Source organism: Alexandromys fortis, unplaced genomic scaffold (assembly GCF_014885135.2).
Source record: "Alexandromys fortis isolate MF-2015 unplaced genomic scaffold, M_Fortis_MF-2015_v1.1 scaffold_3, whole genome shotgun sequence".
Classification (NCBI taxonomy): domain Eukaryota; kingdom Metazoa; phylum Chordata; class Mammalia; order Rodentia; family Cricetidae; genus Alexandromys; species Alexandromys fortis.
This window is the reverse complement of record NW_026067909.1, coordinates 14,890,942-14,905,663: the sequence shown is the minus strand read 5'-3', so window position 1 is coordinate 14,905,663 and position 14,722 is coordinate 14,890,942. Positions and strand designations below refer to the sequence as shown.

The 14,722-nt window shown below is 49.7% G+C and overlaps 1 protein-coding gene across 2 annotated transcripts in view; it reads right to left on the bottom strand.

The window, feature by feature from the left end:
• Nucleotides 1-14,722, bottom strand: part of Sptbn2 (spectrin beta, non-erythrocytic 2) — a 42,242-nt gene that overhangs the window by 12,615 nt on the left and 14,905 nt on the right. For both annotated transcript variants that reach the window (XM_050137586.1, XM_050137585.1), the window contains 12 exons: nt 13,662-13,774; nt 13,343-13,530; nt 11,116-11,233; nt 10,384-10,542; nt 9,825-10,127; nt 8,703-8,856; nt 7,640-8,510; nt 4,995-5,132; nt 3,867-4,623; nt 2,230-2,432; nt 1,789-1,879; nt 1,465-1,611 (listed from right to left, as the gene is read on the bottom strand). In XM_050137586.1, coding sequence (XP_049993543.1) covers nt 1,465-1,611; nt 1,789-1,879; nt 2,230-2,432; nt 3,867-4,623; nt 4,995-5,132; nt 7,640-8,510; nt 8,703-8,856; nt 9,825-10,127; nt 10,384-10,542; nt 11,116-11,233; nt 13,343-13,530; nt 13,662-13,774 — 3,242 coding nt within the window. The remainder of the gene's footprint in view (nt 1-1,464; nt 1,612-1,788; nt 1,880-2,229; nt 2,433-3,866; nt 4,624-4,994; nt 5,133-7,639; nt 8,511-8,702; nt 8,857-9,824; nt 10,128-10,383; nt 10,543-11,115; nt 11,234-13,342; nt 13,531-13,661; nt 13,775-14,722) is intronic.

The following is a 14,722-nucleotide window of genomic DNA, read 5'->3' as shown; positions in this document are numbered from 1 at the left end:
TCATAGCTTCTAGTGTTGCATTGCACACGGACTGCTGTCATTTCACGTTTCTTACAGCAAGCGAATCTCACATGGTTTCCCCATTTTTAGCCTTTCAGCTTGAAGCCTTGTTTCTCTGGAAGTACAGGAAGCATGTGTGGTGAGCTAGAAATGGCCTCGACCAATGGCAGCCAGGGAGGGGATGAATGACTAATCAGCAACCTCATGCTGTAGGTGGGGTAACACTGCTTCAGGTTCTGTGTTGTCTCCAGGGTGCCCCAAAACCTGCTGGCAAGCCTGGCATGATGGTATTCTTCTCCTCCGCCTCCCTTGTGGTACTGGGGATAGAACCTGGGTTGAGCCCACCTATGCCAAGCACATGTTCTACTCCTGAGCTGCATCTCTACCCCAACATATCCTGTCTAGACGACTCTTCTGTCGCGGCATCACCTCTCCTGAAGTCGGGCTGCTCCAAAATTCAGGTTTCAGGGTCTGCTTCTGAGACCATAAAGTCAGATGCTTTCAGGCCCTTTATAGGGCTGTCGGGATGAAGAGGGGCCATGGCCAGCTTGGCTTGTGTGGCTTCCCAGCCTTTAGCACACTCTTTGCATAGTGATCCAGGCTTTTCCTGACCTTGCCCAGGACCCTTTTTCTATCTTCCAGGGGCTTTGTACACATTCTATGCTCCTGACAGGCTGACTTCCTCCTCACACTTCTGGTTTCCTGCTTATCATCCACGTTGCCTAGAACCTAATATTTCTGCTTGCTTACGATTCTCCTTTCCTTCCACAGGTGGCCCTGATGTATTCCCTCATCTCTAACCTGCTTAGTGTCAGCCTTTATGGACTCTACCTTTGGGCAGACTGCATTCTGCTCTGGGTCTTTTCACTTAAGTTTTGCAATTCTGGGCATTGAACAAAAGACCTTGTACATACTAGTCAAAGCTCCAGCTCCAGCCCTTTCTTACTTTTCATTTTGAGAGAGAGTCTCACTAAGTTGTCCAGGACAGCCTTGAACTTGGGATCCTAAGAACAAGATTTGGAAACAAGGGTTGTCAGAACCCTTGCCCCCTGCCTGTTTTCATAAAGTTTTATTGGAGGACAGCCATGCTTGTTAGTTTCTATGATTGCTTTTGTGCTGTGACAGCAGAGACGAGGAGCTGCAACACAAGCTATATGGCCTAGAAAGCCTGAAGTATTTCCTGTCAGCCCTTTATAGATCTTTTCAGACGTCACAGCACAAGAGGCTGTGGTGCTGCAGGTCTAGAAACAGTTATGACATTGAACCCAAGTCACAATTCGGCTCTCTAATATACTGTATTTTCTTGAACTTCATCCCCAAACCCTAACTTTACACTTTGGTAATGTGTGCATCTGGAAAAAACATGTTCTGGGGTTAGGCCCCTTCAGCCTATACTGTGTCCAGGATCTGCCCAGAAGCAGCTCTAAAGGATCATCATCTTGTGCCTCTGGCCACATTAGTTACCTTGTCCACTTTGTCCAGCCAGTCCTTGTTGGCTGCCAGCTCAGCCATGAATGCCTGGTGCTTTTGCCACTTGGTGTGCAGGTTGCGGGCCTCATCATAGGAAACATCCTGAGCTGTCAGCATCTTCTCATCAATCCAGAGTTTCAGCTAGTGCAAGTATAAAGTAGGCATGAAGGAGATTTTTTAGAGGGGAGGAGTGCTGTGGCAGATGAGCCAGGAGAGGCAAAAGATTCCAGAGGAAGCCATAAAGGGTGTGTGTATGTGTGTGAAAGGGATGGATAGCTAGGAGATGCTACAGGGATGCCAGGGAACTGGGAGCCTCACCTCCTGACAGTCTTGTAAGAAGTGCTGCTGCTCTCGGTTGTCCCGAAGGCGGCCCAAAAGCTGCTGTACTGCCTCCTGGTTCTTTCTGTGCCTGCAATGACAGCCCAGAATGAAACCAGGACCCTTAACTCACCTAGAAGGTCCAGTCTTCCTTTTATGTGAATAATGACCTTTAGGGGTCCCAAAAGACACCCAAGGAATCTGATTTCTAGGTCTGCCATGCTAGTAGGCTCCAATTTGGTTCAATGTGGCAAGACCCTCATGGATCCTGATCCAGCCTGTCCAACCACTCTGACCTTCCTTTATTTGGTCTTCTGCCTCCAGCTCCCTGCCCTCTGTCAGTTCATAGATGTACTGAGTGCTCCATGTCTTAAGCTTTAGATCATCCTTTCCCACTATTTTCTGTCAAGTTCCTCATTTGTCCCACCATCCTCATCACACCTCTTCTCGATGGAGTCTGCCTTCTCTTGGATCTTCTCAGCATGGATGTTGCCTTTGGACACCAGCTGGCGCCCAGCCTCCAGGAGTCCACGGATGCGCTCTCCATTGGCGTCCATGGTGCTCATGAAGTCTTCCAGCTTTTTAATGGCCACGTCTGCAGCCTGGAGTGTCCCTGGCATCTCCGTGTGAGACAAAACGTATTCCTGTGTGGGAGAGACAGTCATAGCGTGCAGATTCTCCCTCTGAGAAGACTTGCCCAGAGGTACACAGAAACCAGCCTGGTGAGGAACAGGTGTCCAGATGGCTCTGTAGACAGGGCAGGGGCCACTGATCTGGGGATCTTACAACACTGCAAGGCAACTGGGCTGGAGGCCTTTCACCATTCCAAATCTTGTTCCACCTTATTGGTATCTATTGATTTATTTAATAGTCACAGGACTAGCCAGCCTTTTCATTTTTTCTAAAGTCAGTGTGGTTATATTTACATTTAAATTTTGTTAGAATTATTATATTCTAATAACAAAGCATTTTTCAACCTGTGTGTTATGACCTTTTGTGGGTCACACATCAGATATCTTGCATATAAGCTATTTACATTATGATTCATAACAGTAACAAAATTACAGCTATGAAGTAGCAATGAAATGATTTTATGGTTGGGGTCACCACAACACAAGGAATTGTATCAAAGGGTTCCAGCATTAGGAAGATTAAAAATAACTGTAATAACATATAAAATATGTTATTAACATATTTCTAGGGGCTGGAGAGATGGTTCAGTGGTTAGAAGCACAGAGTGCTCTTCCAGAGAGAGGTCCTGAGTTCAATTCTCAGCAATCACATGGTGGTTCACAACCACCTGTAATGAAATCTTGTGCCCTCTTCTGGCTTGTAGGGACACATGAAGACAGAACATTGTATACATAATTGGTATGAGAGAATGGTCTATATTCTGTCAATTATATTTTAAATAAACGCTGATTGGCCAGTAGCCAGGCAGGAAGTATAGACAGGACAACCAGACAGGAAGTAGAGGCGGGTCAATGAGAACAGAAGAATTCTGGGAAGAAGGAAACCCATTCCTCTGCAGTCTTGTCCAGACACAGAAGAAGCAAGATGTGACTACACTGCTGAAAAAGGTACTGAGCCATGTGGCTAACACAGATAAGAATGGGTTAATGTAAATTATAAGAGTTAATGAGAAGCCTGAGCTAATGGGCCAATCAGTTTATGATTAATGTAGACCTCTGTGTGATTTCTTTGGGACTTAACGAGTGCGGGAACTGGGAAGGACAGAAATCCTGACAACACATAAATAATAAATAAATAATTAAAAAACCCAAACATTTTACCAGGTGGTGGTGGCGCACGCCTTTAAACCCAGCACTCGGGAGGCAGAGGCAGGCGGATCTCTGTGAGTTCGCAGCCAGCCTGGTCTATAAGAGCTAGTTCTAGGACAGTTTCCAAAACTACAGAGAAACCTTGTCTTGAAAAATTAAAAACAAAAAACTATTTCTAATATGTTCTTCTTGCTTATATTGCTTGCTCAACTACTCCACCCAACAGTACTGCCTACCCTTCCCCTAATCCCTATTTTCCTGTCTTTCTAGTTGGGAGTAAATTCCCTGGGCTCTTACCTGGCTGCTAAGCACGCCCTCAGCCTGGCGAGCATCTCTCAGAAATCCCTGGAAGCCGTGGGCCTGAGCCAAGCGGCCTTGCCGACTCTCCCACATGCGGCCCAATTCCTCCCAGCCGGTTCCAAGAGCTTCCAGCCTCTGTCTGAGGAAGAGGCATTGGGGATCAGCCTGGTCTCTGGTCACCTCCTCGCCCAAGGTCCTGAGGCGGCTGTACTCGCTCTGGGCTCGCTCCACCTCTCCCCGCAGGGCTGCATGCTGGGCTAAGAGGGCTTCTGCCTCAGGCAGGGTGGCTGGCCCTTCTTCAGAGGCTACAGCAGTCTGTGTGCGGCCTAGCCAGGCCTGGAAGTCATCCAAGCTGCGCAGGAAGTCCTGCAGCCTTCGCGCCTCACCCAGGGACTCTTCTCGGCGCCGCATGGTGGCCCGAAGATCCTCCCAGCCAGCTTGCACCTCTCCAAGCCGGGTGTTGATGGCAGGGGCTTGGGCTGGGTGGCCAGCAGCCAAGGCATTTGCCTCTTGGGTCAGCTCACCCACCCGGGCAGAGATGGCTTCCAGATCTCTCTCAGTGCCTGCCAGTTTCCGCTGCAGGGCCAGCACACCAGCCAGATCATTGCCCAAGCCCTGGGTGGACTCAATGACCTTGGTCTTCTCTCTCATCCATGCCTGGGTCTCTGTGCACTCTAGGTGGTAATTCTGGATGCTCAGGGCTGATGTCAGAGCTGCCTTCTTGCCATCTGCCAGGGACCGAAACTGTTGCCACCTGTGAGTAGGGGAAAGGTCTACATGTGGAATGGGCTTAGCTTCCTTGCCCTGGCCAGGTACCTGGAAACCTCTTCCTACTCCTCTTTGCATACAACTCCTGCTTCTACTCTCATAAGGGTTACTCATCCCTGTTCTTTGCTTCCTTTTCTGATAGCTCCCAGCCTCTCTGGACTGTCCTGGCCTCTTCTATTCCTTTTATGACTTCTCTTCTCTCAACATATTCTAGCCAGGTTTCTCTCCTCCTTTTCAGCCACTCTTCCAGGCCCTACCAGCCTTCCTTCAACTGCCATCTGTATTACCTAGTAAGTAAATCTGTTTGTTTTTCTCTTCAGATTAATCTTTGGTGCTGCCTCCCCACCTCAAGCCTACCTGTGGTTGAGCTGCTGCTGGGTGCCGATGATGCGGTCCTTGCCTGGCGGATTGGCCTTCAGCAACTGCTCAGCAATGTCATTTACAGCAGTAACCCGTGCAGCCAGGGCATTCATTTCAGGCTCCAAGGTCTCAAACCTGAGGCAAGGGAAGAGTAGGTCCGCATGGTGTGAGGCAGCAAGGCCACCAGGTAGCTGCCCTCAGATGCCCACAGAAACACTGTCCCTTAAATATTGTGCAATAATCTTTTTGTATACTGTGAAAATGTGCTGAACAGTCAACAGCTAGGCAGGATTTCCAAGCACAGAAGACCCTGGGAAGAAGAAGGGCTAAGATGCCAGGGGACAGGGAGGAAGCAGCATGGGGAGTACAGAGTAAAGGTAACTGAGCCACATGAAAGAATGTAGATTAAAGATATGGGTTAATTTAAGTTATAAAAACTAGTTATGAGCAAGCTAAGCTAAGACTGAGCTTTTGTATGAATACTAAGTCTCCATGTCATGATTTGGGAGCTGGCTGATGGGACAGAGACTCACTACACTTCACCATGAGGCTTCTGTTCCAGCATTACTGTGCCTCTTAGCCTAGAGAGCCCCCAACTCCCTCAAAACCAGGAGAAAAACTATCTACTGTAGGGTACTCAAAGACATAGTAAAGGTCTAAAGTCAGGAATATATGTACAAATTCAATTGTGGCAAGGGGTGGGGGGAGTCCCTACCTTCATCAGAACCTCAGTGTTCCTATTACGGCTATTATTCTGTAACCACCTACCCATGCCCCATCCTGCTACTATGAGCTAAAAAGACAACCAAAAACAAATGTCCAAGCATCAAGATGTGAATGACAATGTCTTTGGGGGTGAGGAACACCTGACATTTCTGTAAAGGGCCAGGTGAGTAAATACTTAATACTTTTGGCTCTGTGAGTCACAGTCTGAGCCACAGTCCCCAACTCAACTAGGAGGGGTGAACACAGCCACAAAGATCATAAATGAGAGGGCATGGCTCTGCTCCAATAAAACTTTATTTACAAAACAAAATAAAACCCAACTCAGGCCACAGGCTGGATTTAGCCCAAGGGTTATAGTTTGCCAAACCCACACTGTAATAGGAGATCTTAAAAACTTCAAAAAATTTTTTACTTATATTTCAAAACCTGCCAGGAAATTTGATTATAGATTGACAGTGAGTAATATCTAAGAGTTACTTTTTATGTGATAGTGGTATTGAAGTTCAATAAAGATGTCCTTTCAAATGGTCATGGTAGCATACACCTTTAATCCCAGGACTGAGGAGGTAGAGGAAGATGAAGCTCTGTGATTCAAGGGAAGCCTGGCTTACCTTGAAAGTTTCAGGACAGCAAGGGCTACATAATGAGAATCTTTCTCAAAATAAATAAATAAATGAATATAAAAAGAGAAAAAACGATGCCTTTTCTAAATAACTGTAAGGTTTACTGTTCTTTGGATACAACTCAGGTTTTTTTATTTGGGGTGTGTGTGTGTGTGTGTGTGTGTGTGTGTGTACCAGCAAGACAAGATAGTGTCAGGCCCCTGGAACTGGATTCACAGGCAACTGTGAGACACCTGATATGTGTTTTGGGAAGCAAACTCAGTAACAGCATTGCTCTTAACCACTGAGCCATTCCTCCAGACCAGCTATTTTGTTTTTTAAACTTGTTTTAAGTCAGGGTCTTACTATGTAGCCCAGGCTGCCCCTGGAACTTCCTATACAGCGCCCACCAGTCTCAGACTTATAGAGACTGCCATGACCTCCTGGATGTTGGCATCATAGGCATACTCCATATCTAGCTTCCAAAGGTGCTATTTTAAATCCACACATAATTTAAAAGTATTATTATTATATATAAGGATACTCCTCATCTTTCCTAAAGGGGCTGTCTTGAAGAATCATACCAGAGACTTGCTTTTTAAAAGGGAAATCAATAAAAAAGAGCAACATTATTGACAATAATGGAATCTGGACACACGGGGTCTAGCTGTGACATGCTCTCTATTTGAGTATGCTCAACGTTTTCATTAAAACTCTAAAAGGCTGGGCGTGGTGGCACATGTTTGTAATCACGGCCCTCGGGAAGCTAAGACAGGACGGGGCTGCTACATGTTCACCAAGCCTAGGCTCTAGAGCAAGGCCTGGTCTCGGTGTACTAAAATCAGAAGAGGAGATCCTGAGGGCTCACTGAGTAAGAGCAATGTCCTCTTGTGGAGGACACAGGTTTGGTTCCCAGTACCCACATGCCACCATCAGTAACTCCAGTTTCAGAGGATACACTGAGAGAAGCAACGTCATAAAAGGAAGAAGAGGTCAGAGCAGTCTACAGACGCTAGGAACTACCAGAGAAGGAAGCAAAGAGCAGGGACGAGTAACTCTAGTTTCAGCTTCTCTTCTGACTTCTGCAGGCACCAGGCACACAGGGGGTGCACAGACATAACATACATCTTTAAAAATACACATACTAAAACTAAAAGAGAAACAACAATAGAACCCTATAAAAAAGATGGTAGTTATGACTCAATACAGTTAAGGCTCAGAGGGATGTTGCTGGCAGTTAATAATGGCGCTTGCATCCCTGTATCAGACCCTCAGCTCACAGGTGATGCATCTCAAAGAAAACGCAGCCCTTACCTCTGCTGTACCACCTCCAGATCCTCCAGGCGCTCAGGTAGGGCCAGCCCGTTGAGCCACTGCTCCTTCTCCTCTACCCAGAGCCCACAGGCCCCAGCCTCGCTGAGCATGGTATAGAGTGCCAGGGCTGCCTCCAGGGCTCGTGCACGCTCACCCGCCCTGGCCTGCAGCTCCTCATAATGCTGCTCCAGAGTGGGCACTCTGCCCTGAACTTCAGGTGTATGGCTCAGTGCAGGTGGCAGGGCTGTAGCCTGCTCCCTCAAGGCATCCAGTGTGGGCCGGTGGGCTCGGATCTCCTCCTCGAGGGCCCGATGCTGCCTGGCGAGGGCCTGTGTGGAGAACTCATCATGCCCTACCTCAGGGCTGGACACCAGGCGTAGTGCATCCACCAACCAGGCCTCCATATCATTTGCATCTGCTTGGAACTGGTAGAGGCTGGCAGCCTGTGCTAGCCGCTGGGCTCGCTCCTCGGCCAGGGCCTCCAGCCGCTCCCACTGGGCCTGGAGCTCGGCTGCGCGGGTTGAGGCTTGGTTGGCTCCGGGGTGGCCCTCAGCCACCAACTGCTGGCCTTGTTCCAGGGTGAGCTTCAGGGGCCCCAGACGGCCACTCATCTCACCCCGTAGGGCTGTGTGCTTGTTGAGCAGACGGAGGACACCGGTCAGGTCCCGGCCTGTCTCAGCTGAGGCCAGGAGGTGCTGCTGCTCCCGCACCCAGGCCTCAGCCTCACCCACTTCCCAGAGGAACCTCCAGAGACGACGTGACTCTTCCAGACGGGCCCTTCGAGTTGATGCCAACTCACACAGGGCCTCATAGCTCTGCTCCAGAGTGGCCACCCTCTCTGACACCAGCTGTGGGTCACATGGTCTATACTCTGAAAAGAAAAAAGCAAGCCAGAGGTCCAGAGCGTCAGTTGCACCCCCTCCCCCTTGTCATGGTCACTCTGGTAGGTCTCCCTTCTGGGTCTAGCTATCACCATTACCTGCCCCCAAATGTTCCCGAGTGACAAGCTCGTTCCTTGTTTCCCAGTCCTTTCATTCCCAACTCGCCTCCCCCCAGTTTTCACCTTTCCCTGGATCACAGAAGCGCAGGGCAGAGGCGCTGACTGCTCGCACCCTCTCAGCCTGCACTGCGATGTCTGCTTCCACCAGCTCGTGCAGCTGCAGTAAGTCTTCCACTCCAGCCAGGTGCTTGCCCAGGTCCTGAGACTGCAGCCGGCCCTGCCACACACACATGGCATGCCAGTGCCCGTCTGAGAACGGCCTAGCAGCCTAGCAGCCTGCCAAGCTCACTGCAGTGCACCTTCCTTCCTTCCACCCTCTTTGGATGGCTCCACATTACACCCAGGTGAGCATACCTACACACACACACACACACACACACACACACACACACACACACCAGTTCTGTTCTTGCAGTTGGTTCTTTATCCTCAACTGCACTCCCATGGAAGAGTTCTGCTCTGGAATTTTTATTCTGAGTCATCTCAGCTCCAGAATCATAGATGCCCACTACTGTCACTGTTCCGTTCCAGCCCCTTCAGTGTCTTCTCCCAGACCCACCCTCAAGCACACCTCTCGCCTAGGAGATGGCAGCCTGTTTCTCTGCTCCCACTCTTGCTGCCCACAGACCTTCTGCACACCCAAGTCCAAAGAACCTTTTTTTAAAGTATGAGGTGAAATCACACCTCTTCCTTTCTTTGAAACCCTTTAAACACTTTATTCTGTTTGAGTAAAATCCAAATTCCTTGACAAGCCTGCAAGGCTCTAAGGGAGTCACCACAGGTCCTCTTTCGTCTACTCTTGCAGTCCCCGTGGGCCCCACTTGCACAGCCCAGGGTGGTAGCCTCGTTATTCCTTCTGCCCAGAAGCTGCTCTCATCAGAGTGCTCTGGGCTACCTCCTTGCCTCAGTTCAAATGACCTTCTCTCAGAAGGGCCAATTCTTGCCCAATCACCTGCTCCAGTGGCCCCAGGCCTTAGAACCACCAGCTTTGGTGTCTAAGGTTTTTATCAGCTTCTTTGTCCCTAGGCTGGGAGCCCCACAGGGACAATCTGTCAGCTTTGCTCCTCACAACTAGGAAGGGCTGGCTCTGAATTAGCACATGCTAGGAAGACATGGGCTGAGTGGGGTAGACAGCCACACCTCGGGCCTCCTGCCCAGGTGAGTCATGCCACAAGTGGCTATTACCTTCATCTCTGCCATCCAGTCCATGAGGTAGAGCAGGTCCTGAAACACTTTCTGCAGCTCCAGGTTTAGAAGGAGTCGCTCACGGCGGGCAGCCACCATCTGCCGTAAGAAGTCCCAGAGCCGGGCCACATTTTGCTGCCGTGCTGCGATGCGCTTAATGTCATGGTAGTGCTCAGCAGCCAGCTCTGCAGCCACAGCATCTACTGCCTGCACCCGGCCACTGTAGGCCACGATGTCTGTCTCAATGGCTTCATGCTTCCGTACCGCAGCCTCCACTGCCGCCAGCTCCAGCCCAAAGTTGTCCTGTGGCAGAGGCAGGGAGGGCAAGGTTGGGAACCCAGGGGCAGTACTTCCGCTTGCTCTGTCTGTCCCCTCTGTACCACCTCATTCTGCCTCACTGTCTCTTCTCCCAGGCAAGCCTTGGGCCCCCAGATCCTGAGTTTCCTGCATGACAGATACCGTGTTTTATCATCTTCCCGCCCTGGAGGAACCTTACCAGTACGGTCTTTCTCACATCTCTTCCCCACCAGCCTGGATGTGCCCATAACATGAGTCTTACCTGGGACACGAGGCGCTGGTTCTCACTGAGCCAGGTTTCCCGCATGGCAGCCTTGCGGTCGAAGCGAGCAGCCAGTTGCTCCAGCTTCTCCTGGCGGATCAGCTCTGTGCGCAGGGCCAGCTCTCGCTCGTGTTCAGCTTTCTCTAGCCGCTCCCAGGCCTGTGAGGTAGAGACTGGATTATTACAATGGGACCAGGGTAGAGGTCAGCCGGGCTGGGGCTCAGGTGAGTACCACAGAAGCTTGGTCTAGTGGATTCATGGAATGGGATCAGTGAGGCACTATGCCTGAAAATATGAGAAAAAGGGAGAGGTGCCAGGTACACTGTGAACCCACATAATAACTGTTTGCATCTGGATGAGATATGAGGTCATCTATGGAAAATACCAGATTTGTCTGCAGTGGTGGGACTCTGGGGGTGAACCTTAGTTTACCCGAATTAGTCTTACAATTCTCTTTGTGAAAAACATAAAGTGGTAGAGATAGTGAAATGGGGATATGCTGAACAAAACAAAAGACTTGAGGTCTGATTTATTTACTGGCTCTGATGGAGAGTGAGTGGGCAAAGAGCCCACAATCATGAGAGGACACCAGAGTCATGTCTGAGGGTGTGGGAAGTGGCTATCAGGGATTGGTGGAGGTCAAGAAGGCCCTGAGTCACAAAAGGCATGGAAGGTGCCTAGGTCAGAGACGACCAAGGATGGCTATGTGGGGATGTAAGGGGGAACATGGACCTTGTTGATGTCAGAGATGAGCCGGCCTTCACGTGGTGTGTAGACCTTCTGATTGTTGGCCCGCAGCTTGCTCTGGACGGTGAAGAGCAGCACCTCCAGGTTCCCTTTCTCTGTGAATCTGAAGCAGAGACCAAGTCAAGATAGAGGTAAAGACCACAAGGGCCTCAAAGCCTTTACTTTACACCACAGAACACTCATGCTGCTTTTCTTCTCACAAGAGTAATACTTTTTGTATGTGTGAAAGCCAAAAATCACTAGCAAGTAAGCCAAAAGAATGGAATTTGGTTTTCTTCTTCCTTTTTTTTTGGGGGGGGGGATGCAGTATGTTGACTGGGCTAGCCTTGAACTCACAGATCTGCTTGTCTCTGCCTCTGGCTCCTGATGCTTCTCTTTCTTTCCTTTCCTCCTTCCTCCTCCTCCTTCTTCTTCTTTTTTTCTTTTTTTTTTTTTTTTTTTTTTTTTTTTTTTTTTCTGGGTCTTGCTGTGTAGCTAGCCTTGAACTTATAATCCTCCTGCCTCAGCCTTAAGAGACCTGGGGTTACAGGTGTGTATACTTGGCCCAAGAACATCATTTATTTATTTTTCTATTTATTTATTTACTGACTATAGCACTGGGGGTGGGATCCAGGCCTTCATACATGCTAAGCAAAGCCTCTACCACTTAAGTACATTTTATCTCTTTAAGAAAACTTTCTGCCAATCAGTGGTAGTGCACGCCTTTAATCTCAGCACTTGGAAGGCAGCCGGATCTCTGTGAGTTCCAGGCCAGCTTGGTCTACAGAGCAAGCTCTAGGACAGTCAGGGCTACAGAGAAACCCTGTCTCAAAAATGAAAAAAAGAAAAAGAAAACTCTGTTTCATCACGGGTCTCACCAAGTTACCCAGGCTAGCTTTGAACTTGAGCTTCTGATCACCCACCCTGTCACAGCTTCCTGAACAGCCTGGATTATACACTTGTAACTCCAGGCCCAGTAGAAACCAAAATCTCCACAAAAATGTTACTACCCATGAAGTGCTGGTTTCTTCCATAAACACTGAGGAACCAGTATAACCAGAGCTCAGTGATGAACAACTCAACAGCTGTGACCAAGACCTTGGCTCTGGAGGCTTCTCAGCACTTGGCGCACGGTACCTTCTCAGCACTGTCTACATCCCCCTCATCCTTGTTTTCCAGATAAGAACACTCAACAAGCTATATAAGTTGTCCAATACAGCTGCTGAGTGGCAGAGCCAGGATTTGAACCAGGTACTTTAAACTTGGGTGCTTACCACTTTGTTTGCTGTGGCTTATGAAGACCCTTGTAGCCCACTTCTTCAACTATGGCAATCTTTTCATGTCAAAATTAATTTGGGGGGATACTATTTTCAGCTGTTGCTTCATGAATTATTATTATTATTTTACAAAGGTTATGTTGAGGAGTGTCCTTGAGCTTACATCTTTGTTGGAATGCCAAGAAAAGGATTTTCCAGGCAAAGGGCACCTCAAACCATTCCCTTGCTGTACAGAAGAGTTGTTTCCTAGATGAGTGTTAGGTTTGGAGCTAACATATTAACTCCAAAAGAGCCTGATGATTATGATTACCCTCCCTCCCTCCCTCCCTCCCTCCCTCCCTCCCTCCCTCCCTCCCTCCCTCCCCAAACTGTGCTATATGGAATTGCTAATGGTGATCCTACATGTGAAGAAATGAATGCTAAATACCTTTGTGATGCTCATGCCACTGGCCACACCATCCTGCAGGCTGACCTGTCAGGTCCAGTTCTGTCTGCTCTTACACTGAGACTACAGTGTGACCCCAACCAGTACTTTTTTCTTTTCTCAGGCAGGTCTTACTTCATGCCCAGGCTGGAACTCAATATGGCTGGTCTTAGAACTCACAACAGTCTTCCTGTCTCAGACTCCCAAGTGCTGGGATTTGCAGGTGTGAGCCACCACAGCTGGCTGGCAACCAGTCATTTTATCTGATGGACTGCACCGACTTGACATGCCATGGCAATCATTCTTCCATGGCATGCATTTTAAAAATGGCTAGTCTTTAGAAAATGTGTTTTGGAACAGCTCTGCTGTTTGGATGCTTCCAGCACTTTGAGCTGAGGGAAATGAGCCTGGGCTGCATTTCTGTACTGCTAAATGTCCCTCCCAAAAGACCGCACTCATTTAGGCTTTCTCTCAAGAGAGCACAGCTCTGGGCAGGCACGCTCTGGCAGGGTGCGGCCCAGAGGACACGTACTTAGGTGGCTTCTCCACAGTGCGATAGGAGTTGAAAGACTGCAGCTGGTTCTGGACTCCACTCAGGGAGTTGGCCAGCTGCCGGTCATTGAGGGTCACAATAGTTTGTTCAATCCACTGCAGCAGTTCAGAGGCCAGGGACTCATATTTCTCCACCAGGTGTTCTGCCTCCATGGCATGGTCCAGGACCTGTGGGACAGGAGACAGGTAAGTGCGTGTCTCGCCTAGTGCTATGGCTCTACCCTGCCCCCTTTTACGGGAATAAGACCGACAGCAGGCCTCCTCTGACCCTTAAACCTAGTGTCTCACAGTGAGGGTACCTTGCCAATTCTTTTGCCTTCCACAGCCAGGGCCTTCATCTTAGAGAAGTAGTGGTAGTAAGTGGCCACGTAGGTGATGATTGATTTCTCATCAGGCTGATCCACATTCACATCTGAGGAAAAGGACCATCTAGGTGAGGTAGACATCAGAAACCTGCCTCTCTTCCAGAAGCAGACCCAGAACCTGACTGACCCACCTCATGCTAGGGCCCCCAGCCCTCCAAGGCTAGCACATCTTTTCAGATCCCTTCAGATCAGGGGCTCTCAACCCGCCCAATGCTGTGATCCTTTCGCACGGTTCCTCGTGCTCTGGTGACTGCCAACCATAAAGTTAGTTTTGTTGCTACTTCATAACTGTAATTTTGCTGTTGTGAATCATACTGTAAATATCTGCTATGTAGCCCCGGTGAAAGGGTTGTCTGACCCACTCCTCACAGGCCCCACTCCCCACAGGACCCACTCCTCACAGGACCCATGACCCACAGGATCCACTCCCCACAGGACCCACTCCCCACAGGACCCACTCCTCACAGGACCCACAACCCACAGGACCCACTCCCCACAGGACCCACTCCCCACAGGACCCACAACCCACAGGACCCACGACCCACAGGACCCATTCCCCACAGGCCCCACTCCCCACAGGACCCACTCCTCACAGGACCCACTCCCCACAGGACCCACGCCCCACAGGACCCACTCCCCACAGGACCCACTCCTCACAGGACCCATGACCCACAGGACCCACTCCTCACAGGACCCATGACCCACAGGACCCACTCCTCACAGGACCCATGACCCACAGGACCCACTCCTCACAGGACCCACTCCCCACAGGACCCATGACCCACAGGACCCATGACCCACAGGATCCACTCCCCACAGGACCCACTCCTCACAGGACCCACTCCCCACAGGACCCATGACCCACAGGATCCACTCCCCACAGGACCTACTCCCCACAGGACACATGACACATAGGTCGAGAACCACTGCTTTAGAGCCTAGTCAATTATTCCAACTTTCTCTTCAATATGGGAAGGGCCGGCCAAGCAGAGGGG